The sequence below is a fragment of the Pollachius pollachius genome, assembly GCF_949987615.1.
Source record: "Pollachius pollachius genome assembly, chromosome: 20".
Classification (NCBI taxonomy): domain Eukaryota; kingdom Metazoa; phylum Chordata; class Actinopteri; order Gadiformes; family Gadidae; genus Pollachius; species Pollachius pollachius.
The window spans coordinates 10,785,675-10,813,483 of NC_136953.1; the positions used below are offsets into that span (position 1 = coordinate 10,785,675).

At 46.0% G+C, this 27,809-nt stretch overlaps 2 protein-coding genes across 4 annotated transcripts; both read right to left on the reverse strand.

Annotated features, from left to right (window-relative positions):
* Positions 1-783: 783 nt before the first annotated feature.
* LOC307091233 (glycogen phosphorylase, muscle form) lies at positions 784-12,334 on the reverse strand. The gene is made up of 20 exons (XM_079758168.1): positions 11,966-12,334; positions 9,955-10,056; positions 9,318-9,396; positions 8,865-8,968; positions 8,223-8,354; positions 7,544-7,655; positions 7,193-7,275; positions 6,696-6,839; positions 6,291-6,383; positions 5,915-6,061; positions 5,291-5,454; positions 4,950-5,064; positions 4,492-4,593; positions 4,247-4,394; positions 4,062-4,120; positions 3,696-3,837; positions 2,888-3,095; positions 2,270-2,404; positions 2,101-2,167; positions 784-1,813 (listed from the first exon to the last, which is right to left on the reverse strand). Exons 1-20 carry the CDS (start codon positions 12,206-12,208, stop codon positions 1,661-1,663), a joined length of 2,532 nt encoding a protein of 843 aa, XP_079614294.1. The 5' UTR covers positions 12,209-12,334; the 3' UTR covers positions 784-1,660.
* A 387-nt stretch (positions 12,335-12,721) lies between these two features.
* Positions 12,722-27,165, reverse strand: sf1 (splicing factor 1). Of its 3 annotated transcripts, XM_079757579.1 has the most exons (13): positions 27,083-27,165; positions 26,116-26,533; positions 22,178-22,309; positions 20,512-20,587; positions 18,620-18,772; positions 18,161-18,250; positions 17,841-18,024; positions 17,277-17,392; positions 17,042-17,149; positions 16,189-16,375; positions 15,215-15,602; positions 14,745-14,909; positions 12,722-14,148 (listed from the first exon to the last, which is right to left on the reverse strand). In XM_079757579.1, exons 2-13 carry the CDS (start codon positions 26,519-26,521, stop codon positions 13,820-13,822), a joined length of 2,334 nt encoding a protein of 777 aa, XP_079613705.1. In that variant the 5' UTR covers positions 26,522-26,533; positions 27,083-27,165; the 3' UTR covers positions 12,722-13,819. The 3 variants fall into 3 exon arrangements, with proteins under 3 accessions (XP_079613705.1, XP_079613703.1, XP_079613704.1); XM_079757577.1 differs by lacking the exons at positions 26,116-26,533; positions 27,083-27,165 and adding an exon at positions 22,576-22,971; XM_079757578.1 differs by lacking the exons at positions 12,722-14,148; positions 14,745-14,909; positions 15,215-15,602; ... (6 more) ...; positions 20,512-20,587; positions 22,178-22,309 and adding an exon at positions 23,703-25,127.
* Positions 27,166-27,809: the final 644 nt, after the last annotated feature.

The window sequence follows — 27,809 nt, forward strand, 5'->3', positions numbered from 1 at the left end:
ACGACTCCGATGTGGTCTTTGGCTGGTTTGCTGATAATGTAGTTGGCTCGTTGCGGTGTCGCCACACTTGCTTTGGAAATAAGTCGAGGTCGACGACTCAACAATAGCCGCAGAAAACCAGACATGTTTGCCAGTAAAAGTTTTTACGATTTAATGAAGCACTAACAGGTTCAGCAACCCACAGCGGTTCATTCAATTGTGGCGGCTAAATGACACACACCTGCACTAAATAGGCCCTCCTGCGTCACATCCGCTCATTTGGAAACCACGTGGGAATCAATCCAAGAGAAAAAAGGAGAAACGAAGAGAAAAAAAACTAAAGTAAAAAAAAAAAAGAGTTATTTAACGAAAGGAAACGGAACAATTACGGTCATTGCAACGCCTTTACTTTGAGGAGCGAGGTTGACTTCGAAATTTATTGAACATTAACCATTAACTTCTAATTCATCATTCCGTCTGTTCTAGCGTGTTGCGGTGACTGCAACTGGATGCCTGGACACCTCCATATAGTTAACCGGCCAGCACTCCATCACCGATTTAAATTTTTTCCTGTATATATTTATGTATGTATGTCAATTTGGCACCCATTTCACTCCTGACCATCCCTTGAAGGAGGGATGCCCTACGCGTTCCTCCTCAAGATTTTTCTTGCTGATTGAGGGAGATTTTTCATTCCCTTTTGGGGGCTAGGGTCAGGGGGGGGTGTCATAAATATTTGGCCTGTTAAGCCCTTTGAAACTGTACCGGTGATTAATACAAATACAATTGACTCATACGAAGAAGCAGAACAATATGTATCTTTATTATTACGTTACCACAAACAAGCTGCTACACAACGTAAGGTTAATGCGGTTCCGTGAGTTATTTTGGGCCTGGGGGAAACAATTATCAGAAAGGTACATTTAGTAACCTGACAAGGGGTGGAGCAGGTAAAGACAGAAGGCATTTGTCCCTCCCCCTCTAACAGTAGGATACAGTGAGGTCATCATGCATGCATGAGTCCAGATGAAATGAGTCGTTTACAGCGGCAGTGCTATCTCATACAGCAGTGGACCCACAGACGTGCATACATTCAGTAGGAAACACAATGAATACTGGAAGAAAAAAGAATGCATGGACATATTTCAACAAAAGAGTTGGACCTAGTTTTTGCCTAGTTAAATAAATCGTGCAAAAATACGGGTGCATGGCTGACAGGCACATCATAAAATCACAGTGGTGTGTTTGTGCATTGTGCATAGGCAAATACATATTCATCTTTTGCATACTTGCATGGCTATTCGACTTACATTGAGTGTGTTTTGGTACGATATTCAAAGTGTGATTTTTGTGAAACAACGTTGGCTTATATTATATACGTTTTCAAACAATACAGTGACAAAACATTACCGGAAGCCATGGCTGGTGCTAAAAGGAGACGATCCCAGGTTAATACAAGGCAGGTCGGTCGAGGTACAGTTAGGAAGGCCTTCTTATCCCACAAGGGTTGAATCTCACCGTCTACACAAACACAAACTATTGTTTTTCGGCACCACATCAAACAACGACGGGAAGGGAATTAGGTGGACCCCCACGTTGCGGCCGGAGACCCCCCAGGTCAGGGAGGTTTCCGGGGGTTGACTCGAAGGAGGGTGGGGCCCTGCTCAGCTGGGGGGGGTCATCAGTCGCGGGGGTCATCAGGGGCCGGGATCTTCTCCAGGCTGGGCTCCATGCCCCAGATCTCCCGGGCGTACTGGGCGATGGTGCGGTCGCTGGAGAACTTACCACTGCTGCCGATGTTACGGATCACCATCTTGGTCCACTCTTTAGGGTCCTAGTGAGGCGGACACACACACACACACACACACACACACACACACACACACACACACACACACACACACACACACACACACACACACACACACACACACACACACACACACACACACACACACACGGGTAAGCTTCTCAGATAATGCTCGTAAAATGCCATGGTGTGAAGCTAATTTAATATACACCATCGCTGATTGTAACATTACAAAACAGGTATCACATATTTGGCATGGTTGTAACCATTTCACACACACACACACACACACACACACACACGCTACTGACCTTGTAAAGTGCACTAACTTTGTCCTGGCATTTGATGTATTCCTCGTAGTCCGCAAACACTTTGAATCTGCAGCACACACACACTTTGTTAGGCTCATCACAACACCTGAAACACTATGTGTAAGACCCCCTCTGACTGCAGTGCTGTGTGCGGCCGGGAGCCTCCCACCTGTCGTGGTTCATCAGCATGTTGACGATGTCCTTGAAGAGGTCGGGCTGGCCGGGGCTGAAGAAGCCCCCAGAGATCTGGTCCATGGCCTGCTTCAGCTCCGGGATGCGGTCATAGTACGACTTGGCGTCGTAGCTGAGGAAGCAAATGTGGTGTCGTTTAAAACATTTTTTTATCCGATTAATTTCCAAGTCCACACGACGCAGAGGTCACACTCTGTCTCAAAGACACCGAATCTAATAAGGGTGAAGAAGCAGCATTCGTGAATTTTTCCATCCCTACTTGCAAACTGTTATTCTGGTTCTTTGCTATAATGAACTTCTCTTTTAGAACCAGATACTTGGAAGTATTGTATAAAATAGGGATCTGTATTAAACCTTGATTGAAATTATAACCCTTTCGGGGTTATAGAACAGCACAGCTACTGTGCCCCGCTATCAACAGCATAACTCACAGTCCGGTATTTTAAATCCTAGTCACATCGTTGACGTCAATGATGTTCAAGGGCCTCAATTCAACCCAATGACTTTAAGCATGACTTCATCGATGAGGGCTATGGCCATGGTTTCAGAGGCAGTAGTCCACGGGCGTTCCTACTGCACCATCCCCACTGCGTACCCCGTCTGGTCCATGGCCTTCACGTCGTCCACCCTCATGCCGAAGATGAAGAGGTTCTCCTCGCCCGCCTCCTCCGCCATCTCCACGTTGGCCCCGTCCATGGTGCCGATGGTCAGCGCGCCGTTCAGCATGAACTTCATGTTCCCCGTCCCGGACGCCTCCGTCCCGGCCGTGGAGATCTGCTCCGACAGGTCTGACGCCGGGATGACTGACGGAAGGGAAAAAGACGGAAGCATGAAAGAGCGCTGGATTACTTCAGGATTGGTCTATAATTCCTCTTTGGGCTTTACAGGTCAGCTTTTATAACACAAAATAAGACAATCATTCATTTTCTTGTCGTTTCCTTGCTTGTGGAGTGTTGAAGCCATACTGCATGTTTTCTATGTTTGTTTATGATACTCTGGTTATGATGTGATCCTAACCCTTTAATTTGACTTAGGCGAATGCTGAGGGTAGAGCGGAAGCGCAAACTATTTTCTGTTTGCCCTTCCAGTTTTTTGTGCTGCATATACAAACCCTTTTCGAAGCCCTTTTTCGTATTGATTTCTTTACTTTTTACGTAAAAATAAATGGTTAAAGACAACAAGGCACGTTGTCTTTAACTGACCACTCTTAGATGGAGTTTACAACAACAAGTAGCTGCCTAGTGTACATAGGAGTCCCAAAGCCTCATGCTTGATTAGCCTGGCTACTGGGGACATGAAGCTCTAGTCGTTTGGAGAAGGACATACAAAAACACAACTGGCCCGCTAAAGAGGTTTCCAAGTTTTTCCAACGCGGGAACGAGTCCACATTGGACTTTCCTTACTCTTTTCGGCCAGCGTGACCTTGTAGTTCTCCAGGAAGATGACCTTCAGGCGGTCTCCCACCACCGCGTCGTGGTTGACGATGTCCCCGATGGCGGTGATCAGCTTGATGATCATCTTGGCAGTATGGTAGCCTGGAGCAGCCTAAAGACCAAGGTAAACAAATCCATTTAAAAAGCCCCCCCCCCAATGCTAAAAACTGCGCCAGTATCAGATTTCACCATTTTTCCTCTCTGTTAAAAAGTAGAGCGATCTAACATCTAGATAATTAATCAAGGGACCACTGGGCCCTTAGTGGAGGTCTGTCAAGGCCATTTGGAACCATGATAAGGTGTTGTGGAGGGTAAGAGTGATGTCATCCTTCTCACCTTTCCTCCAATCATGATTGTTCTTGGGGTCCATGCCTTGTTTGGTTGCGTCTTAATGCCTTTAAAGAACAAAGAGGTATAATAAAGCATTTTATTATAAACTAATCCCCAGTGAAGTGACTGGAGGAAGAGTACCACAGAGGGTAACAGAGGCCATGTAATTGTATGTGATTCCTATCCCTTACGGTTGTAGAAGGTGATGATGTGCAGGCAGTTGAGCAGCTGTCTCTTGTACTCATGGATCCTCTTGACCTGCACGTCAAACATGGACTCAGGGTTGATCTTCACCTTATAGTGCTCCTCCAGATAGGCCGAGAACTTCATCTTGTTCTCCTGTAAAGGCGCACGTGTGGGTGGAACAGACTCGGGTTATTTATCTGTAGATCAGGGGACAAAAGACTTGGTTAAATCATTGTACCGTTGTACCCACTTGTTTGACTTTGGCGACATCACGGATGAGGGAATCGTCGTCCACGAACTCCAGAAGATTCTTCAGTTGGTCGAGGTCTCGGATGTAATCGTCACCAATTCGCTAAACACGACCCACGTTGATTAAAAAAAAAAAAGGAGCCCATTGGCTTATTAATAGTCAATCATGTGTTAACAAGGTGATGCAGGTAAGGTTTAAGAGCGATAGCCATCCCTCAGTTATTAGTGACGGAAATGCTCTGTGAGAACGAGTTAACTGCGTCCGCCTCTGAATGATTTTAGTTCACGATCGCCCCGTTTCTGACCAATCAGGGCATCTCTTCTCTGGTTGGTCTTGCCTGTCGATCACAGGTGTATGAAATACACCACCTTACAACAAAATCTCGCCCGCTTCCACTCATTCTCTCCGCAACTCTCAAAATCGTACCCACAGCACCTCGGAGGCTGACGAGGGCGTACCTCTGCGATGACCTCCGCCAGTCCAGGGTTGCTCATGACGAGCCACCTCCTGGGTGTGATCCCGTTGGTCTTGTTCTGGAACTTCTCAGGGTCCATTTCGTAGAAGTCCTTGAACCTGGCACAGTTACAGAAAACCTTCTAAAAAAATGCAAAAAAATCAATCCTTCCCAAACCACAAACAGTATTCTCAACACCGTTGAGACCGATTATTTTCATTTGCGGTTTTCATTTTTTGTAAATATTACTTCGTAGATCGTTTATTTTATCGTTTATTATTGCTTATTTTTTTCTTTACTTGTTCAAAATACAATTCAATCCAATCCCAGACCAGCGGTCCTTACACGGTGTCCTTGATGATCTCCGAGTGGATGCGGGCCACCCCGTTGACGGCGTGGGAGCCCACGATGCACAGGTGGGCCATGTTGATCTTCTTGTGGTCGCCCTCCTCGATCAGGGACATGCGCCGCAGACGGCCCTCGTCACCGGGGTACTGCTGGGCCACGCGCTGGGGGGGGGTTAACAACCGGGACATTGAACACCGATGTACCCCCTTGAGATTTGAGGTAGGGCTGTTTGATTAATTAATTTTTTTAAAATCGCAATTTCGATTTTTGGGTCAAACAAACTCTGAACTAATATAAATCGAGGTTAAACGTATTAATTTAATTTATTTTTTAGCAGCTTGATCCATATTTGTTTGAACATTTTTCTGTATTCTTGTCAAGGGGAAATTTCGAAGTTCTCAGTTACAAAGTGTCTTTTTTGGAGAGACATGCTGAATAAATGCATCATGTCTTCAACTCAAAACTAATCGTGTGAGTAATCTGGATTTCAACATTGATCAAAGTAATCGTGATTATGATTTTTTTCCCATAATCAAGCAGCCCTAATTTGAGGTCCATTTTGAAAACCTTGAGATACATTTCACTGGTCATTTCGTGACAAGAGACGAAAGCCCTCCATACCTCCAGGTGGCGCCGGTTGATCTCGTAGACGATGTCGAGGTGGCGCGGCAGGAGGTTCTGGAACAGGTCGATGGGCCAGCGCTCCAGAGCCTCGGGCAGCACCGTGTGGTTGGTGTAGGCACACGTACGCACCACAATGTCCCAGGCCTGGCCACAGCAGGGGTCAGAAGGTCACCCTCCGGTCTGTTTCACTACGCTCATGCCCTCACCACACTTAGAGGGTTTTCTGAAAGCTTTATTTAGCGATAGTCAAAGTCTTCAGTTCAGGCCTCAATATAATAACAGTAAAAAAGGCTGCATTCCAAAAAGGATGAATTCCAAAAAGGATAAACTGTCAGAAATCCTCACTGAGGAAGGTAGGACACTTTTTTCCTACCTTCTCCCAAGGAAGCTCCTCCAGGTCCATCAGGATGCGCATGAGCTCAGGGATGGCCAGGGCGGGGTGGGTGTCATTCAGCTGGATGGCCACCTGCATACCCAAGCACATCATTCAGATGACACCGTTAATAAACCGACACTGTCATTCCATCCCATTCTTGTTTATATCATGCCTTAATTACAATGACATTGTTATTCCGATAAAACAGATAATTCTGTGAAACCAGTATTTCAATGACGCTGCGATTGCGATGACAACCATAATTCTAAGACCCCTGTAATTATATGACAACTGCAATTCTAACGTCATTACACTGACATAATATTCCTATTCAAATTACAGCGATTACTAAAACAATAGGCGGGTTCGTGAGGGGCTTGGGGGGGTTCCAGCGCGTCCTACCTTGTCGGGCAGCGTGCTCAGGTCCATGCGCACAAACTCGGTGGAGCCGAACTTGGAGGATTTGAAGCGCCGGATGATGTCCTGCAGGGTGGCGGCCACCACAAAGTACTCCTGCTTCAGACGCAGCTCCTTGCCCTCAAAGAACTTGAAACGGTAGAGGAAACCCAGGCGAGATGTTCAGGATAATAAACCTCACCACCGCTTCGAACTGCTCATAGGAACTCAATCACACTGTGATGGGAGACATCGATTTTTGTTCGAACGTGATCAAGACTTATTGACTAAATTACTAACCAACCATCCAAGCAGAGATTTCCCCACCGTGGTCCTCAACGGCCCACATTGTTTTAGCATATAGATTTCAATATCTGGGTTGATTGATTGATTCACTGATTGTAAAAAGGCGGATTTCATTCTTTAAAGAGTAAGTTAGAAAAATGTTCTGGCCTTCCAAGAGATGGAGGATGTGCTGTAGGCATGGGGAAAGGTTCACTCACGTTGTCATTGGGATACAGGACCCGAGAGATGTTCTCCGCCAGGTTTCTATCAAGAACAGCTTGTATGTAACCGCCGACATTGACTGTGGAGGAAGAACAGTTTCACATTTATTAGATAAGTAGTATTAGATAATTAGATTTATTTGATAAGTAGATAAATATAATGTATAATTTCTTTGCATTTTGTCTTCCTTTCTTCTGTGTAATCTTCACCATCATTTGTACCGTTGATCTTTTACCTCGAGCATTAGGTTAGGGTGACCACAATTGAAGCAATATGAATCACAGGCTGCTGCCACCTCCCCATTGGTAAGCAATACAGTCCAATAGTAAGTGGAGGTAAGGACTCACAGTCCTTGAGGTTGAAGTCACAGGGGGCCTTGGCTGACCACAGCCTCATGGTGTTGACCACGTTGTTCCTGTAGCCGGGGACCGGGGTGTCATAGGGAAGAGCCAAGACCACCTGACACACACACACACACACACACACACACACACACACACACACACACACACACACACACACACACACACACACACACACACACACACACACACACACACACACACACACACACACACACAGTAAGTATCTGATGTACTAGATGACAGCAAAAAAAGGTTCATGAAAGGGCAAATAAAAAGTTAGTAAATATAAAGTTTGGTCGCAACATGTTGCAATTCTCTGGTCGTCTCGCCCTTTCCGTTGAGTTGTGGTCGGCTGAGGTTATGCCTAACTTGATCTAACACTTTAGATCAATATGAGGCTCTTTGATACTATGATAGGGTTTTGTTTTGAGTCACGTGTCTGCACAACCCCTATAGTAAAACCTTTACATGACTTGGCAACAATCTGATTGTAGATGCAGATTCACTTGCTTCAAAATCGCAACACATTTTCCCCAAAAATAAAAACGTGTTGCAATTGATCTAAGTACCCAATATTGGTCTGTTTGTGTTTCTCACACATCCCAGCGGATGATATAGTCAGAGAGTCCAGACGTTTCTCCGCCCCTCCCAAGGCGCTCACCTGGGTGTCCACCCACTTGACCCCCTCCGGGGTGTGCTCCACCCGGCCATAGTAGTGCACCGGGCGCATGTACTCAGGGCGTGCCTTCTCCCAGGGGTTGCCATAGCGCAGCCAATCATCTGCTTTCTCCACCTTTATCAAAAATTAAATAAATAAAAACATAACCAATCCCACTTTTCATTGTTGTTATCCGTGCCCACTATCACTTAACTTATCATAGGGCTTGTTTGCACAAGACCAATATTTGGATTGTACAACTGGTTTGGCCTTCTGATTGCATAATGATGCTAAAACTGATCTGTTTTCACAATGGGCCCATAACCGCCTCATCCTGTTAACTGGGGCGGTTTATGAGAGCGCTCAACTTGAATGGACATCCACAATAGATTTTTAGGTTTGCACAACATCCATGGGCAGCACAACAGAGAATGGGTGCTGATTCAGCATTCGTAGTGTGCCAGTTCACATTGCTTTGGATAACACCACGAATCAGCCCATGCAATCACAATTGTTGCAGGCCGACTTTACACTTGAGAGCCACTGCTAGATTTTGTTAGTTAGAACTGAATGTTCTAATGTTTACTGATGTCAAAAATAATTGCTTCAACTATACCAAGTTGTCACAACACACGGCCACCATACCTGCCAGCCGTCAACAATTTTCTGGTTGAAGATACCAAACTCATAGCGGATGCCATAACCGTAAGCAGCCAAGCCCAGGGAGGCCATGGAGTCCAGGAAGCAGGCTAAAGGTCCGGGGTTAGGGGTGAGAGACAGGGTCAAGGAAGGAAAACAAAATGGAGACTGTTCAGTCCAGGTCAGGTATCCATGCCATGAACATTGTTCATGCCATGACCAGACTAGATGGCTAGTCTTATACATACAACAATAATTCTAAAACTAAATAATATTACACACAGACACACACGTGAATATGTGTGTTGGTCACAAGTCAAACGAGTTTTGATGTTTGAGTGAATCCCTGCGAACCCACAGATGAAGTATTGCATCCAGAGCTAACTCAGAGCCAGACAGACAGACAGACAGGCAGACAGACAGACAGCCAGAGAGACAGACAGACAGGCAGACACTCACCTGCCAGACGTCCCAGGCCCCCGTTGCCCAGCCCTGCGTCCTCCTCTATGTCCTGCAGCTCTTCCATGTCCAGGCCCAGCTAGGGGGACAACAACAGGGGGAGTCAATCCCACAGCGTGACCTGGAACCCGGGACGACGGCCGTCCTCATAAACTGGGTCATTACTTTGGGGGTTGTGGTTAGTAGGGGGCTGGGGGGGGGGACGGATATTGGTTTGTGGTATATTGAAGTCCGTGTTTTTCCCAACATGCACCTATAAATGTCAAGTATAGTAGATCACTTTATGAAACAAGGCTCTTTCTGTACTTAAAAAATATCTTCAAGATAATTCCATAATTTTGCCAAAATCGTTTTTAATATTTTTAATAACGTTTGAAATGTTATGACATTGTGAAAAATGAGGAACGCTTCATAATCGAAATGATGAAAGCTTTTTTGTCATGTTACTAATTGCTTCAAACCAGTAGTAGCTAGTTGTCTTGTTCAATGTGAACGGCTGTGTTGATGGTGTGCTTCGAGACCCCTTCTTTTCAAAGAGGAATTAGAGAAGCAGCCCCATAATTAGTGATAGGACCGACCTCTGTCTGTGTCCTAGGACCCCCCCCCCGTATGAAAAGGGGTCCCTTAACCCAAGTACCTGATAGGTGGCCTCATCACAGGCGTTCTCCAGGGCCAGGTTGACCATGGTGTTCTGCAAAGTGCGGCCCATGTAGAACTCCAGAGACAGGTAGTACACACGCTGCAGGGACACAACACACACACCCAGCATCAGGACCGAACCCCTGACCCCAGACAACGGCACATAGATGGAACCATTTGGCAAGCAGAAAGAAAAGTAGGGTTACGTAAACAATATTTGGCTGGTCGATTGTTTCCACTTCCACACTTTCCAAGTGCGTCATTGCAACTTTAACTTATTATTTGATTTGTTCAGTGTTTATTGCTGCCAATTCGGGCTGCACATGGAGTATGAAAGTCTGCTTTGCTACTCAAATAAAGTTTATTAAACGCTCACAGCAGCCTAGAAAGGACACGTGCACACATACAACACAAACTTTCTTTTAAACACTTTGAATCCACCAAACTTTCAATGCAAAACAGTTTCATAATTGCCATCATGTTTCTATTCCTAGTAATTCATCTAGCAATTTATGAATGGCTATATTAATTGAACTATAGGGCGTATAGACAACCCCCTATAGCATGACTAAGGGTATGCTTAGAATGGAAGTGGGCCCGAAATGAACCCCCAACAACCCAGCCCCAGTAACCTTCAATCCACCTGTTGTCTATTTCTGAATATCGTCGAGGGGAACAATACAGCAACAGGCGTGGAGACAGAAGCAGCGGAGGCGCCCCCTGGTGGTGAGGAGTAATAGTGGAGCCTTCCGTTCTTACTGAAGGTTACACAATGGCCAAGAAGATCACTATGGCAGAGTACACGTCAAAGTTATACCTCGGAGGTTGTCCTCCGAGCCAAATCGTACGTTTGAGGTTCAGGATGAGTTATCATAGAAAAGTAGGATGTACAACTACATCCCAACAAGCTGTCATTTGTTGACAGAAAATAAAAAAAATGTTAAAGAAGTTAAGTTACTAAAACCCTAAAATGTGCCAAACGGATTTGCAGGACACAAAAGATGAGAAGGCAACCAACTGTAGGTTCTGACTGGAAGGAGTGTATGCATTATGTTTCCATGGGCCTAACGCATGTGTGGGAACCAAGAGGAAGGGCCACCAGAGGTTAAAGACATTTTGCTTTATATATAGAATATTCGATTCTTTGAACAATCAAACTAACCCCACATGACGGACAAGTGTGTTCACTTCTTCGCCACTCAGTCAAACTGTAGGTCTTGGCCTGATGCTTAAACAATCAGCTGGGGATTTCTGTGCAAGAGGACCGATAACCACATCCAGTTAAAACTTGTCTTGAAATGGGGGAAAGAGGAAGGCTAGAAGATGATGTGGCACAAACTGAACGATAAAAGCCTGTTGCTGTAGGCAAAGATTAATGGACAACCTGTGAGAATAAATAAAGTATAAATGTGGGCCCATGCTTCTTCATTGCTAATCTTCTGAATTCACAGGGTAAATCCGTAAAAGCTCTTGGATGCATGCAGGGAGAATCCATTACGTAATATATAATTGAACAACGAGTTGGTTCTGGCGACTGGGTTTAGACAATATAATAAACCTACCCTCTCTCTCTCCCTCCCCCTTTGCCAGAAGTCATAGGGTCACAAAGACATATGTCTTTTTCATTAGTTGGGACTATTTGCCTTTCATCAACGCAAGGCTATACTTGGTCATTTTCAGGGGGATGAATGCATTTCTTTTATTAAATCAAAAAAAAAATGCGGACGCAGATGCGCCAAACAGTACATTATGTAACCATCAGTGAGAGAAGAGGACACCGCTTTGATGACGCCAGGAAACAGCGATACCAAAATGGAAAATAACAGTGGTGCAGATAATAACAATGGGTATAGGCCCCTGCGTCGTGACATCAAACCACTAGACATTAACAGCCAAATGCGCAACAATTATTTATTGCCAGCCTCCCATCCGAGGTGCACGGCGTACGTGCGGACTGACAGGAGCGCCTGCAGGGTCTGCAGGCTGCGGCAATGGCCCCTAATACTTACTTTGGGGTCTTTTTCATAGTAGTGCTGCTGCGTCCGGATCCATCGTCCAACCAAATGGTCGCGAACAGTGTTGGCCAAAGCGAAATAGTAGTCCCTTTTGGTGGCGACGTTGCGGTCCTTTACAAGAGTAAAGTGGAGGTGGCGGTTGAAATTGGACTTAATATCCGTCACGTTTTCTACCCCGGCCAGTCCACGCACGGAGATTTGTTTCCTCTTCTCCTGGTCTGTCAGCGGTTTAGCCATGTTGGGTTCTTATAATTTCTATCAAATTTAGAAAGACAGCAGACTAAAGACAGCAATTTAAAAGGATGGCAACTGTGGAAGCGAACAGGCAAGTCACACTTCGCCTTCCTTATTTGTCTTCCTCCTGTGAACAGGCGGCCGACCTATGGCATGCGTGGAGTTGTATTTATATGAAGGGGGCGGTGCCCCTGACGGAGCGGTCCAATGAGGAGCCGGTTCCACATGGACCAGTGACGCTCTCTCCTGCATCCTGCATCCTTATCATACAGTGGAATATTTTCCACTCGTTTTTAAACCTGTTCCGTGTTACACCTTTTGTCGTTGCTCAATTATTATTGCTGTGATTGTCCAAAGCCCAAAAAAGTCACGAATGATAAATTATTCAATAGAGATAGGGTAGTTTGCCGATAAACTGATAACTGGCTTGGCCACTTCCCAGTGCGCCCATTCCAAGTATATCCTCAGTAAAAAGTAGAACAGTGGACACTAACAGGATGAAACACAATCGAAACCTTGTATAATTGATACGTTTATTCGCAATCAGGCAATTCAACAGCTATTTATTCAGGCTAGAACCAATAACACCAACAGACTGAATCCTGGAACAAAGTAAAACGCCATTAAATCAATTCGGGGGGACAAAATAAAAATAACGGAAGCAACAAAAATACACTCTCACTGCACACCTCTACATTAAACAGATTACGTGGAAAACATTCAAGACTTCCGCGTTGTTCAAGTCGTTCAGGGTGCATAGCAGTAGACTGCTGCATCTAGTCCCCTGGTTAGAAGGAACCAACTGAACTACAATTGAGGCTAGGGATCGCTTAAAGCAATCGTAAAATCAGGGGGGAAAAATACACAAACGAGAACCTGGAATATTTAAGAAGCCATACGAGGAGTTACAAAAATGTTCAGCTCTGCGGGTCGGCCGAGGACTGAAGAACTGGCGCCGCGCACATCATATTTTGCTACAAAAATATTAATCTCATTTGCGTCAAACCAAGAGAATGAAACCGTCACAACTTTAAGTCATGTCTGCTTAATGTAGCCCGGTGGGTTTATTTGAACACTCATGCAAAAACGGTAATTAAACCAGGTCTCAAACTCAAGTAGCTCTGGCTAAATGGAAGTTGAACCCATAACATCCCTACCAGCAAATTAAAGTTAAGAGCTACTTCAGGCCTTGTGGTTCACGAGCAGAATGAGAAAAAGACAGAACTCTAGAGCCGAACTGAAAAACGGGTAAATTGCACAACGTACATTTTGCACCAGAAACATTTTTGTATGGAAACAGACAATTTTTCGTGGCTGGGAAAAAAAAAAACAGGATACAAACTTTTAAAAACAGGAAATAATTAAATTACGCAAATTTACACCTCCATCGTTTCCGATATACCGTCACAACGCCAAGGACCAATAAAAAAATAAAGCACAGGTTTTTCACTTTTGAGTGGAAGTACGGATGAACACTGAGAATCTCTCATCAGTCTGTTGATTATGTGTTGATGGCTGTCTGGTGGTGGTGGTGGTGGTGGTGGTGGTGGTGGAGGTTTCTTAAACAAATTTTGGATGGAGGCCTCTCCTGTGGGTGTTTGTGGGGGGAGGGGGTTAATTCGGTGGTGGTGGGGGTGGCGCTGGAGGCATGCCGAAGGGGGGCATGCCCGGGACCCCCATCCCCATCATGGTGACAAAGTTGGAGGGGTCCATGGGCGGCGGGGGCGGGGGCGGTGCGTACATCATGCCGCTGGAGCCGGGGGGTGGTGGTGGGGGAGGAGGGGGCGCGCCCGGGGGCAGCGGCGGCTGGACGCCCGGCGGAGGCGGCACCATGGACGGGTTGGTCATGGGCGGGGGCGGCTGAGCCCCGGTGGAGGCCGGCTGCTGGGGCTGCTGCCAGGGGGGCAGAGAGCCGCCGGCCGCGCTGGAGGTGGTGGTCGTATCTGATGGGAGAGGTGGGGGGGGGCTTGAGGTTAGACCAGGAGACAAACCCCCCCTCGCCATGGGCCTCTTCTGACATCACAGGTGGGCGTGTCCGCCTGGATGTGTGACGGATAGACCAGCCTACCCGGTGGACTGGAGCACACGTTGCCCATCTATCCGTCACACATCTAGGAGGACGCGCCCCCTTGTGATGTCAGAAGAGGCATTCTTTGAACAGGACGTTTTGACGTGATGGCCCCTGACGCCACTTGTTTCGGTCCCATTACTGTACAGTGTGCTGCCCATTGTACCCCACAGCAACGAGCACAGCAGGCCAGCGCCTCATTACACACAACACTAGCCCTGACTACGCCTGTTACACAACTCTGTGCCTCTTCCGATCAACACCCAGACCCCACCCGCAACGTCAATCCAATCAGCTTCCAATCTTTGGATTGATTTTGGACCGCTGGGGTTGAACCAAAAAAACATTGTTAGAACTAAAAGAAAAAAATAGAAACAAAGTGACCCGTCAACAAAGACTAAGACTTGGGTCTTGGCCTCTAAGCCTACTTGGTGTGCAGGTCATGCAGGCAGGTTCTATAGGCAGGCTTACTCTGTTGCCATGGCAGGGCCGCACTGGACGCCATGCTGCTGGTTGGGGGGGGAGGCGGGGCCTGCTGTTGCCACGGTGGCAGAGGTCCAGAGGGCGGGGGTGGGGGCTGGTTGCTCGGAGGTGGGGGAGGTGGTGGCATCATGCCCATGGGAGGGGGCAACAGACCTACAGGGGGAGGGGGGAGAAAGAGGTTACCATGGGATGGTTTGTATTGAGTAGCTACACGCTGCAAGTTTGTATCAGAATGAACGAAGGGCCAAGAAGGAACACATTTGCATATCTAACAATACAGAAATTCAGCATTTAGGGAAAAGGTATTCAGATCAAATGGTGATACTTGAATGTCCCAACTTGCAATGTATTCCCATTTAAAAAAGGGAAAGGTCAATAAGGTATTCTGTCCACTCAAAGCGCCGTGCTGACTCCTAACCACCAGAACAAAGAGGGCGGCTGCAGGCAGAGGGGCTTACCCATGTGGTGTCCGTGACCCTGGCCCATGGGGGGCGGCGGGGGCTGCATCCATGGGGGCGGGATGCCGTTGGGGTTGTGGGACATGGGGGGTCCGCCCATGTTGGACATGGGCGGCGGATAGCCGTGGTGCCCCCCGTGCCCCCCGCCGTGGTTGCCCCCGTGTCCTCCTCCGTGTCCTCCTCCGTGGCCCCCGTGTCCTCCTCCGTGTCCTCCTCCGTGTCCTCCGCCGTGTCCTCCGCCGTGCCCTCCTCCGTGTCCTCCGCCGTGTCCTCCTCCGTGCCCTCCTCCGTGCCCTCCTCCGTGGTTCCCGCCGTGCCCTCCTCCGTGCATGCCGCCGTGGTAGTTCCGGCTCTCAGAGGGACCAGAGTTCATCCACGGGGGCCGGTTCTGTCAAAGCAAGAACCGCACAACGTGGTTACGATATCAGAACCCCTCTATTAACACCATGCATCAGCCTGTGGGGGGGGTTCAGATGGCCGTTACCATTGATCAGCGAGGTCGGCAGCGATGGCGTCTCTTACTCTCGTTCTGATAGGTCTCTCAGCTATGTTAAATATCCACGCTTTACACAAGTAGCACCTTCGGCTTTACCCCCACTCGACTGAGATCATGTTTCTTTAAGTGTTGATCTACGCTGGGTATCAAGAGGTTTCGGTGTTAAAGTATTCTACCTTCAGAATCTTTATTTCATTGGAGGATTTAAATGTGATAGTATGCAGTAAGGACAGCCCTTCTTTCCAATAAAACAGGTCACGGACCATTGTCCATTTTTTAATGGCACCTCTATCCCACACTTAGCAGTGATTGGTGCATTCTACTCGCCCCGCCCCCCCCCCCCAGACAAGCAGGCGGTAGACGCCTCCAACGGTGTTGCCTCCCTAGGGAGGCCTCCTTAAAGCCTACAGCCGTAGCAACGGTCTCCTGACATAGAGCCTCATGATCATGAGCCAGAGCAGCCCGGCAGCGGACCGACCTGCTGCGAGTTGTTGGAGTTGTTGGAGCGGTTGCCGCCCCCCTGGTGCGAGTGCCCCCCGCCGGACGACGGGACGGGCGCCTCCCCCAGCTCCGCCATGAGGGACAGGTACTCCTTGTCCATGCGGGCCTTGTCCTGGGCCGACTGAGGGGGCTCTCCGGGCGTGGCCCTTTGGGCGGTGAACGAACTGGGAGGGGTGGGGGGAGGAAGCGCATAGTCAGGACGGGAGTGTCTCGGCGCCACACGAGACTCGTCGTCTTTGGGTAGTTCGCTGCATTCATGCTGACGGGGACCGCAATGGAATTAAGCCTGCGGGCTTCATTGTGTCGTCCCTGAATGTTTATTTATTTAAATGTATGACACAGAGGGCTGTTCATTAGGGCTGGGTAAAAATATAGATTCATCAATGCACTGCAATTTATTTGTTCTCGATTCAGATATTTTTTGAAATCGATTATTTCCATTAAAAAGAAAAGAAAAAAGAAGCATACTCAGTCATTATAATCTAGAAGCGAGTATGCCTAAATGTGCATGCTCTTTTACATTTGTCCATGTTATGATTATTACTTTTATGCTGCAAGTTTAGCTCAGGAACAATACTATACAATGGTGTATTCCCTGTTTGCTAGTTAAAGCACAATGAAATGGTTAATTCTAAATATTTAGGTATTTGTCATCTGCACTTATTATTGGATCAATATCGAAATTGAATCGATTCAAGACCTAAATAATCAAATTGAATTGTGAGGTACCTGGCAATACCCAGCCCTACTGTTCATATTTTATATCAAAATGGTCCAAAAAAAAAAATCGATCAAATCAAGCAATCAGTTCCTGCGGAGCGCCCCAGTACCTGGTGTATTTGCAATCAGACGAGATGTGCCCCGCCCCGCCGCACTTGGTACAGAGCGTGGTGTTGGTGATGCTGCGCGGCTCAGAGTTCTGCCACGGACGAAGGATCCTGTGAGGGCGGACCGAACAGAAGCACTTCAGACCCCAAACTTTGCACCACAGTGTTACGGAAAGACACGGATGCCTTTGAAAACTAATCAAAACGATAGATAGACGTTATTAGAACCACTCCTAACCTGTTGTCGTCCTCTCGCAGCGTGCCGTTGAGCCGGGCCAGCTCGCGGAGCTGCATCTTCCTCAGGTCGTTCTGGTCCTCTGGCGTCTCGATGCCCTGCTTCAGGATGTTGCGGATCTACCACGAAAACAGATAAGATTATAGATTGTATATAGATTAGATGTTAGACCTCACCGCACCGCCTTGACTGCACGCACACACCGCCCAGGGCAGGCACTGGCGCGTCATAAGACACCGTAGCACTGCATTCATCATTACGAGTCCCGCAGAGAGCCAGAAGCATCACCCAATCCTTAATAAATGACCCGGACGGTTTTAGACAATACTTGGACCATTTTCTAGTTAGTGAAAGAAGGTATGGTTTCTTTACAACAGAAGCCTTTCAAATTCAAAAGAGGTCTGTAGTAAAGAAACCCTACCTCCTTCAAAATAACTTAGAAATGGTCCAAGTATGGACCACTTGCTAGTTATTTAAAGAAGGTATGATTTCTTTAAAACAGACGCCAATAGAATTGCATGCACCTCGCCCCAATCGAGCATGCCCCAGGAATGGTGCAGAACCCACTTGTTCCACGGCCTTCTTGACATTCTCCATGGTGTTGGCTGTGACCAGGGCGTGCAGGGGCTCGTCCTCCCCGGGCAGCATCTGGCCGTCCTTGCGGCCCACCTTGCCCTCCTTCACGGAGCCCTTGCCGCGGATCATGATCTTGGCGCAGCACTCCTTCTCGATGTTCTTCAGGGTGTTACCACTGAACACATGAAAAAAGGGGGGAGGCTTAACGTTAGGCGCATACAAATACGGCGAAAAACGGTAGGAAAATAATGTTTAATTATGGTCACGTTCCTCATGGAAAACAAGCGCAGAGCCCTAATGATGCAACTTACCGAGGTCCAATCAACAGCCCCACAAAGTTGATCTCTGGGTATTCATCCTGGGGGATCATGACTTTGTCGTTGACTCTGGTAGCCGGGGGTCTGGGGATAGAGAACACAACAGTATGATGCAGGAGGAGGTGCAACAGTTAGAAAAAGCTCAACAATAATGAAACTACTGGTTAGTCTCCTAACATCTAGAGAGTGAACAGGCATCAATTCAATCAATTCATATATTTTCTGAACAGAGTGCATGGGGCGGTATCCTTCAGGGGGCAAACTTGGTGAGTTTTTAGCAGTTCTCTAGTCAAGTGTGGAGAATCCTAATCTATCCAATAACTGTTCCACACACAGAAGCTCTTCAGAAAGCAAACTCCAACCATTCTAACACTGACGCTTAGCTTGTAGCACCTCCACTCCCAAAACACAAACAACATGTCTACAAGGGGCCGGGGGAGGCGGGCTGCGTACTTGTAGTCTGCGGGGGGCTTGAACTCCGGGTTGAGGCCGACCATCTCCGTGATGAGCGAGTGGCGCTCCTCCTCCAGCTTCTTGCGGGTGCGGTACTCGCGCGTGTTCAGCCTCTTGCCCTCGCTGTTGTAGATGGGCTCGGGAGAGGGGGACCTGCGCGGCCAGAAACAGACAGGAGGGCGGTCGTCAGCGCCCGGCCGCACTACGGCGCACAGACAACCAAAGCTTCCCTGATCCTGCCTGACTCCTTTAGGGCGTGGTTTACAGTGACGTAAAACACGCTAGGCTATTTGGAATGAGAGAATGCCACTGGATCGTCGGCGATATAGCCAACGATTCAAAGTCGGTACTTAAAGAGCTTGAGGGTTGGAAGTACTCAGAGGGGAAAATAAATAAATAAAAAACGATCCTGAAATAGGGCGACTTGGAGAAACACATGCCAATGTAAAGGAATGAGAAATCAAATTATACGGGAATTCTGACCTAACATGTTATGAGCCAAAGAGCTCAATTACATCACAGTTTCAGTTCAGAATTAGGGCAACCAGAGCTGCATGGTGGTGATTAAACCAAGGTGCCTGGAAGGACATCCACCACAAAAATAAATCCAAAAAAAAAACGGCCACAAGTTAACCTGCATACAGGGTTGTTGGCCTAATGGATGAATAGTCGGTGGTAAATAAATCAAAATGGTTATAAAAAAAAAGGGCGGATCCTAAAGCAGAAACGCTGGCTCTGAGCGTTGCCGGGTGTTGTCGTGGTGGGAAGAGGTCCGTACCTCCCCGGGGATGCTGAGAACCTGCGTGGCAGCGGTCGTTAAGGAGACCCTGTGCTTGAGAAAGGGTTAGCTTGACGTGGGGGTAATTTGGGTTAGAGAAAAGGAATTAAGATTAGATGGTCACCTTTTCCTAAAGACCTCCCCTTAGGAGAGACACGTGTGTGACCACTTGGACGTCCAAGAGGAAGAGCGGAAATTATAAAGTCAAATAAAAAGCTTTTTTTTTTTTTTTTTTTTTAAGTTAGAAAGAACTTCCAACGGTGACAACCTGAAACACCCTTGGTTTGTTTCATGTTAGAGCGGGGGAGTAGTTTATGAATGTCCTGGAATAAAGTGGGTTGTTTTGGTTGCTGTGGAGATATCCGATTAACAGTAGTGTAAGAAATCTCTGTACCAGGAAACATGGGACTAGCTCAAAAGAGGCCAATCTCACAGTCTTGAAAGCAATGGCATTTCCTGCAAGGATAGACAGTTGAGTCTATACGTTAGACGATAATAATCAAAGGCATAACTGCCCAACCCTCTGAAATTCTGACAGTACCTCAAATAATTATTAACCTAACTCTACATTCCACATCACATTTGATATAACCTTTTAAAATCTCATACTGACCCACACCGGCTTTAGATATGAAAAACATTTCCCTGCCAGTAGTTATACATTATATTAACCCATTAAACTAATCGCAAGCAACAATCCATCAGATCACAGACATCAATAAATAAGGTCTGAAAATGACAAGTATGACTGCCTGACTTGCTGGTATGTATTTGTCAATTATGCTATTTAGACAGATGCCTCAGTATCAAATTAATACTGCACTACATTAATCTAGGTTACCATATTCAAGATTTTTATAATATTCTACCTTTGCTCTTCTTGCAATTGGTAAGAGTATAAACAAGAGAAAAATCAGAAATCAAAATACTACTATATAGATTCTAAATATTCTAGCACTTTTCTTCAAGGACACATCTACCTAAGTGATCGAAAGGTCACGTTTCTGTCGCTGGTAAGCTAAGACACACATCTTGTTTTTTCTTCGAGAAAAAAAAAAAACATCAAGAAGGTAGAGAAAGTGTTACTGTTGGTGGGTTTAAATCTTTTTCCGACCTGTCCTCAGGGTTAACAGGAATTCCCAGGTCTCCTGTACGCAGTTTACGAGTCAGGTCTTCGATCTGCAGTTGGACTGTAAGTGTTCAGGTTAGGAAAGAAAAAAAAACACACAAGGATGGAGAGAAATTTGGTTATCAACAACAACATCAGGGCAGACGGCACGCTTCAGAAATCAGTTGCACCGTCTCGTTTTCAACCGAGATATAAAGCACGATTGCAGCCATTGATAAATCACTTCAGATTAAGATTAGGTAAAAAAAAACACAACCCCTTATAATCAAAAACAGATTTATAGAGCAGGGAAACCTTACCAAACTCTGGGGAAAGGAGAACATCAAATTAACAAATACACACCACAGTTATTAACAGCCCTCTACCTATCTCCAGATATCCCAACAAGTTTGTATCATGTAAATAGATAATCCCCAAATTCTCCAAAAGGGAGAAAACATTTAGCAACATCATTTCAGTGAATGACCCAACCAGGGTTCCAAGAAATACCAGCCAACATGATTGGTTCTGATCCAGCCAAAAGTTAGTACCTATTCTGAACACTTTAACGTGGCGCAGGCATTTGAAGGAACCGTGTGTTCTAGGCCTTATTAGTATTAATGATCATACAAGAGACACAACAATGCCCAGGGTCACCAGTTTCACAGCACATATAGATTGGAGGGGTGAGAGGTGAGGGGATTATAGCTTCTGCATTCAAGAAGATAAAGAATCATGAATACCGCAACCCCATTATGCATCCAGTTTAAGACTTAATTCTTGCAAAAGTATATTGTCAATGCAATTAATGTAATTATTAATACAGTCTGTGTATTGCAAATAACCATTTCAAAGCCCCCTCCTCAAGAATGAAGAGGTTCTACTTAATGAGCAAAGGAACATGTGACAACCAAAAGGTAGGCACAAATTAACAATTACACCAAGGAGACCAACCATTAACAATGAGTGGGGCACATCAATAACAGTATCAGTTATTGACAGTTAATTTGCTCCAGTATCACAGTGTGACACCAGGTGTCACAGTGCTGCTGAAAGGCATTTGAGATTCCTCCACTTCAACAGGATCAGTGCAGAAACATGTGTTTTCTAAGTACAATATATGGGACTGTCTAAAATCCCATAACTGTGGATAAGATCTGTGTTTTGAACCATGGGGTTTACATTATAACATTCAAGTCTCTTTTTTTAAATTTGTTTTCATTTTGCCATTGAACAGCACTGCAGACACTTGGAAAAATAAGCATGTCAGGAAATATCCCAAACCCCCATGCAAGGGAATGAAACTGGTGATGTAGAGGGGAACAGGCAAGACAGTGACACCTGTAGGTTTCAAAATATTTAGCAGTTGGCGTCTTAGTTATCTTCTTGATAATGAATGCCCAACGGTATGCAAACCCGAAAGCAAAAAACAATGCCTAATTAGAAGCTACACACCATAAACACACATTAAAAAAACAGTTATTTCGGCCCACGAATTTACGTGGAGATCACTCATTGATCCGTTACTTTCATTGATATTGGACATCAAACATGAACAATAAAAAACTGAAGCACATCTTGGACCATATCTAATGATAAAGAGCCAAGAATGTACAAAATGTAACTCAAAGATTTAAGTCGCTGCAAAACATGTTTATGCTTTCCAATTTACCTATATATGCTCTCTCCTGATCTCGGGTCAGTCCGGGAGGAATGACCGTGGGCATGCCGGGGATAATGGTCTTCTGGTCGGGCGTCTCACAACTCCACCGACTTCTCTTCCTCGACTTCTTCTGGCCTAAATCTGTAAGGAAAACACATGCTGAAGTGCATTGAATACAATGCACTCAAACTAACCTACCAAGTCAACAAATATATAGGCATCTCCTGTATTATATCCACACCACCTAACTCTACCCATACACGTCGTACAAGGCCATAGGCTCGTAATGGGCCTGTAATCCACGCCATTTAGCAACCCGCTAACTAGCTAGCTAATCGGGCGCCTGCTTAAACAGGGCTATACAACAACTAGCTAAGGTTAGCATCCAGTGCAACGGCGTTATTTACCTGCTTTTGACATTGCCACGGCCACGGGAGATAGCTGCTGCGGTGGAACGGGGAAAGTTGCCACCGTATTGAACTGAATTGGTGTGGGAAAACTGACAGTGGGCATTGGCGGCTGGAAAGTCGGAGGCGCTGAAAAGGCTGCGGGCGGCCCCGGAGTCGGCATGAGTCCATTTCCAGCTCCAGGCCCGGACTCAAATCCTCGTTTAGCGCCAATACTAGGATGCAGCTTCCCCAAAGGGGTCGCGTTTGCTCCTGTGGCCATTTCCTTATATTCACAAAGCCGTTTGAGGTAACTCGATAACGTGTAAACAGGTCTACAAGTATAAAGATGTTATAAATTTTTTAAAAAAATGCCGTCTGGAGACTCCTTTGCTACGGTGTCGTTTCCTTGATGTACGCTACCGTCAAAATGGCGCACGGCTCAAATCAACAAAGATTGATTCAATACATTGGGACGATCTTCCATTGGTTAAGACAAGCCCCACCTATCATGGCGAATGATCTCCTGTTGGCTAAAATTGTAGCCTACTCGTCCACATACATTCATACAGTGTCGCTTACCTACCCTACCCCGTCTTTCAGCAGTCAATCAGTCCACAGACGAGCTATTTAATAATATGCCTTAAGAAATTTTATACAGCACCTTATGCTTTGTTACGCACTTCTATATAAATGTACGTGTTGTGCATCTGCATAATTTCGATTTTGACTATATGTTCACCAATGTTAATGTAGTGCATTTAAATGCGTCGGATAATCTGTGGTGCTAAAAAAATATCGGCCAGTTATACATTTTGACCAAATTATTTTGGGGGTTCCTGCAGCAAGGTTCCCTCGTGATACCGTCAGATCTCGAGTTATATTTCATTTCGCTGCGTGTTCTCATACGAATGACGAAACGTAAGTATCAGGACGGTCTCACGATGCTAGATACTTGAAGTTATAAGAAACTATTTAAAACCCCTAACATTAATTGCCTATATGACTGGTGTAAGTGTAGGAGTGCATCAATAAAATACAGAGTCAGAAGGAAAAATAATTTATTCTATCCTTAAAAAAAAAACTAGTTTAACACAAGGATCAGCTCAGGTTTCACATATTTATATTACACATAAACGTCACGCAACAATTTTTTGCCTTTAACAAACAAACTTAGGTCACTTATTCAGCCCCTGATTCAGTTTGGGGTTCTGCTTCACAAACACAAATTCTTACTCTGTAGAACCTCTCAAAGGGGCAGATAAACAGCACAAAACAAATGGTCACAGGTTAAAAAGCTACAGAGTAAACCATGATTCAAATGTGTAGCAGGTCACCTTTAAAACATGCTTCTACATGGATTCTTATTTGCTAGTGTTATCCAACGAGTATATATGTACAAGTATGTATTACACTAAAAAAGTAACATGTCATTCAAAAATGGTATCATAAGAAAGACGGAGTAATGCAAATGAGTAGTTGTGCCACATGTTGGGACATCACCTGCAAAGACTCAGAGCATACCACAACAGACAGCTACGAGTCAATCATATGAAGCTTATATGCAGTATTTCAAAAGGGCTTTCCTCATTGATAACCCAGCTTATGTGAACAGTCAACTCATACTTACTCATGTGTTTCATGGGCTACATTAAGAACTAAAAGCCCGGTGGCCCCGTCAGCAGAGTCGCATCGCTAGTAGGCGTAGCGCGCCCGCTCAGCATAGGTATCCCGCGAGAGGTCATAGGGCGTGCTTCTCGGGAGGGAGGCCATCGAGGCGGCCCGCGAATGCTCAAAGCCGTACCTCTCGGGCTCGGAGGGCACTTTCCGAATGGGACTTCGGTCACGGGCGTAGTATGAGGTGACCGGGGCCGCCGCAGCAGGGAGGGGAGGGCACTCGTAGGGGTCGATGCTCGAGCGTGGCACACGTTCCCGCGCTATAGCGGCGGAAGGAGGAGGAGGGGGGGGGGATGGCGCCGCCAAGGGGACCTCGTAATAGCCGGCTCCGTATGGGTGAGCCCTGTACTTCTCGTAGAAGTCCATGACACCGTACAGATCCCTTTCGTCGCTAGGGGGCTGCCGCGCCGGGTAGCCAGGCACCGCGCTATAGAGTGAGCCGCCGCCGCCGCCGCCCGCGTAAGCTGCTCCGCTGCCGTACATCCGAGCCACGCTATGATCCGCTGCGGCGCTATAGCTGTAACCCGGGGGCACCCCGTAACTCACAGCGCTCTCGAAGCCCCTGCCGTACCCCGCCACGCCACCGCCAGGACTGGAATACCGGGAATAATCATGTACAGGAGCATAGCCGCCAGCGAAATCCTGACCACCGCCGAAGCCCGGATGGTAACCCCAGCCGCCGCCGCCGCCGCCGCCGCCGCCGCGCCCACCAAACCCAGCAGCACTGTATCCGTCGGACTGTGGCTCTGAGCCATTTTCTGGGTAACCGTTTTGATCTAGAGGGCACTCTTTGGACCAGTGGCCTTCCTGCCCGCAACGATAACAACCCGATCTCTCTCCCATTCCCGGCGCGGTACGCAGGCGGCTAGTTGAAAGCTTCACACTCATCAGTTTGCCTTGAAAAGAAAAGACGCAGGAAGAATTATGCCTTAAACAGATCCTGTTATTCCAATCCGTTTACTTGCATGTTGAAATCTTGCACACAATAAATTAGGCATCTACAAAAAAAGTATTGCCATCTAAAAGGTGGCCTGTTACATGTATTATGGTTATATCAGATAGGGAGTACAGGCCGTAGGGCAATGGTCAAACTCTGACTTGCGTGACGTTTGATTTAGGATCCAAACCATAGTATTCCAATGAAAGGATTGCACCATGTGCCATGATTGCCAAAGCATATGTCAAAATTGCTGTTACTTCCGTACATAAGTAACTAGACCAGATGTCCTCCTTCATGGTTTGAATACCTCTATGGTGTACCAAGCAACAAATTCCCAAGGTTTCCCATAAGAATGCCACAACAATCTTCCACTACTTACCTGTGCCTGATCCTTAACTTCACTGTCAAGTCAGAGGACATACTCACTCCTGATATTTTATGATCAGCAGTAGTTCATTGAACTAAAACACTTATATTTTAACTGAAGCTGCATTGACCATATTTCTTGTCATAGCTGCACAATCTTAATCAATACTATTGTGCCATGCACAATAAGATTTTCTGAGTAGTTTTAGAAGTTACGTTCAGGAATTAAGGGTATCTCATCACTTTGGTGCAAGCCTGCCATAGTTATCAACAATAACATTCTATACCCTTATCTAGCATCCTTCTAGTAAGCAAGTTGAATGCTTTGGGCTGGTTTCCCATGCTGTCAGATATATGTTGCATTAAAAAATAACCTAATGATCGAAGAAGACATTGATATACCCCATCTATAAAAGACCTTGCATCATAGTTTAAGAAAAACTAAAGTGGTTGCCATGATCGAGTTGCATTGAACCTCGCTGAAAAGGTCACGGCAATATTTAACTATGTGACCCTCGACTGTGTATGTCGGACATGCCAAATGAAGGATCCTATCAGCGTTCCCCCCCAGAGTTCACCTTTGAAGGCAGTGTTGTCTAATTTATTGATGGCCTCCAACGCATCATCCATTCTCTCCATGTGAACAAAGGCATAGTCCTTCACTATGTCACACTCCAACACAGCACCATACTCCTCAAACCTGGCCCGTAGCTCTTGGTTGGTGCAGGCAATGTTACCGACGTGTAGCTTAGTTGAAGCTTTGGATTTGCCTCGGCTCAATTCTACATTCATGGGCTGGCCATTCAACTCATAGTGGTGGAGGTTACGAATGGCTTCCTCCGCCTCCGCCTTGTCATCCATGTGGACAAAGCCAAAGTTCTTGACAATGTCACACTCTGCAATCTTGCCATACTGGGAGAACAGAGAGCGTAGGTCATCGGTGGTCGTCTCCGCAGCTAAATTCCCAATGAATATTTTCACCATTGTGCACTTTCACTGCAGAAAAAGAACATAAACATTACTGGGTAAAATAAATTGAAAAATCTGAAAAACATTTATAGCACTACAACATTGATAGTTTGGCAAGTTTATATGAATAATCCATTTGTATGCACACTGAAGTCTACTTTGGTCTAAATTAAAAGCTTTAGTGGAGGTAATAACAAAGGCAGGGCGAAATTGCTCTTGTAGAGCACACTGCAGAATGTGCATAGGTGTTGCCCCTCACTTTCTTAGACACAATTACAAAACGATCTGTGATGAGGATCAATGACCGTGGTTTAGTCAAAGCTACTGCATTGAGTATACTTAAACTATACACATCATGCCAACATATAATACCGCGCTAGCCAGCACAGGCCAAACCCAAAATAGTACGTCGCAAGATATTTCAAGGCGCAAGCAGCTATACAATTTGGGAGCACCCATACCACATGTATCTCTTCGTTGAGGAAAATAATAAGCTAGCAGTGACAAATGGGATTTCTTGAGGCAAACCAAAATCAAGCACGAATCTGCATTGTTGTATTTCTGTACAGTACATACCGTGCAAAGCAGGAGTCAATGTCAGGACCACCCGTGAGGATATGTGGATGTGTGTTCTCAACGTTTTAGTATGGCTGGCTAGGCTAATGCTGCGTTGAAGTCAACTGGGACGTTTCTTGAATTTCTCTCCTCTTCGGGGCGTTTCATCAACACATCAATATTACAGTGCTTTGTTTAATAAAAAGTTGACCACAGGGGAAATTATGTTCTTAAACTCGAACCACAATTGAGATGGTTCGTATAGTGTTAATAAGTCGATAAAGGGTATGGATCTGGGCTCCGATGTGATTGCAATTTTAGGTGTGACGATCGCAATTAATGTCTTGCAGGGAAGCATATCCTCTCATCTCCCTCTTTAAGTTACCCCAACCATTATCGTCGCACAATTTAAGAAGTAGACGGAGCTTTGGACACCTTGAGCGCCTTCTTACCTGTCCAGCATGTTCAGTGGTTGGAAGGACCGGGGCCGTGGTAGGTATTGATGGGCCGATCAAGTAATCAATAACAATCTGAGGCTACCGAAAAATAGTTTTTGAATCATGACCACAGTGACCATATAGATAATCTATGCAGTTTCGAGAAGTCTTTTGACACCTGGGCTGCTGTTGGGTTAAATTACCAGGTTTTATGGTTAAAAAATAAATAAATCTTATATTGGGTTAACGGTTTAAACTGCTGTCAAATGTGATGGCATAACAAAGGAGGGACTTTTTATACAGATAACTAG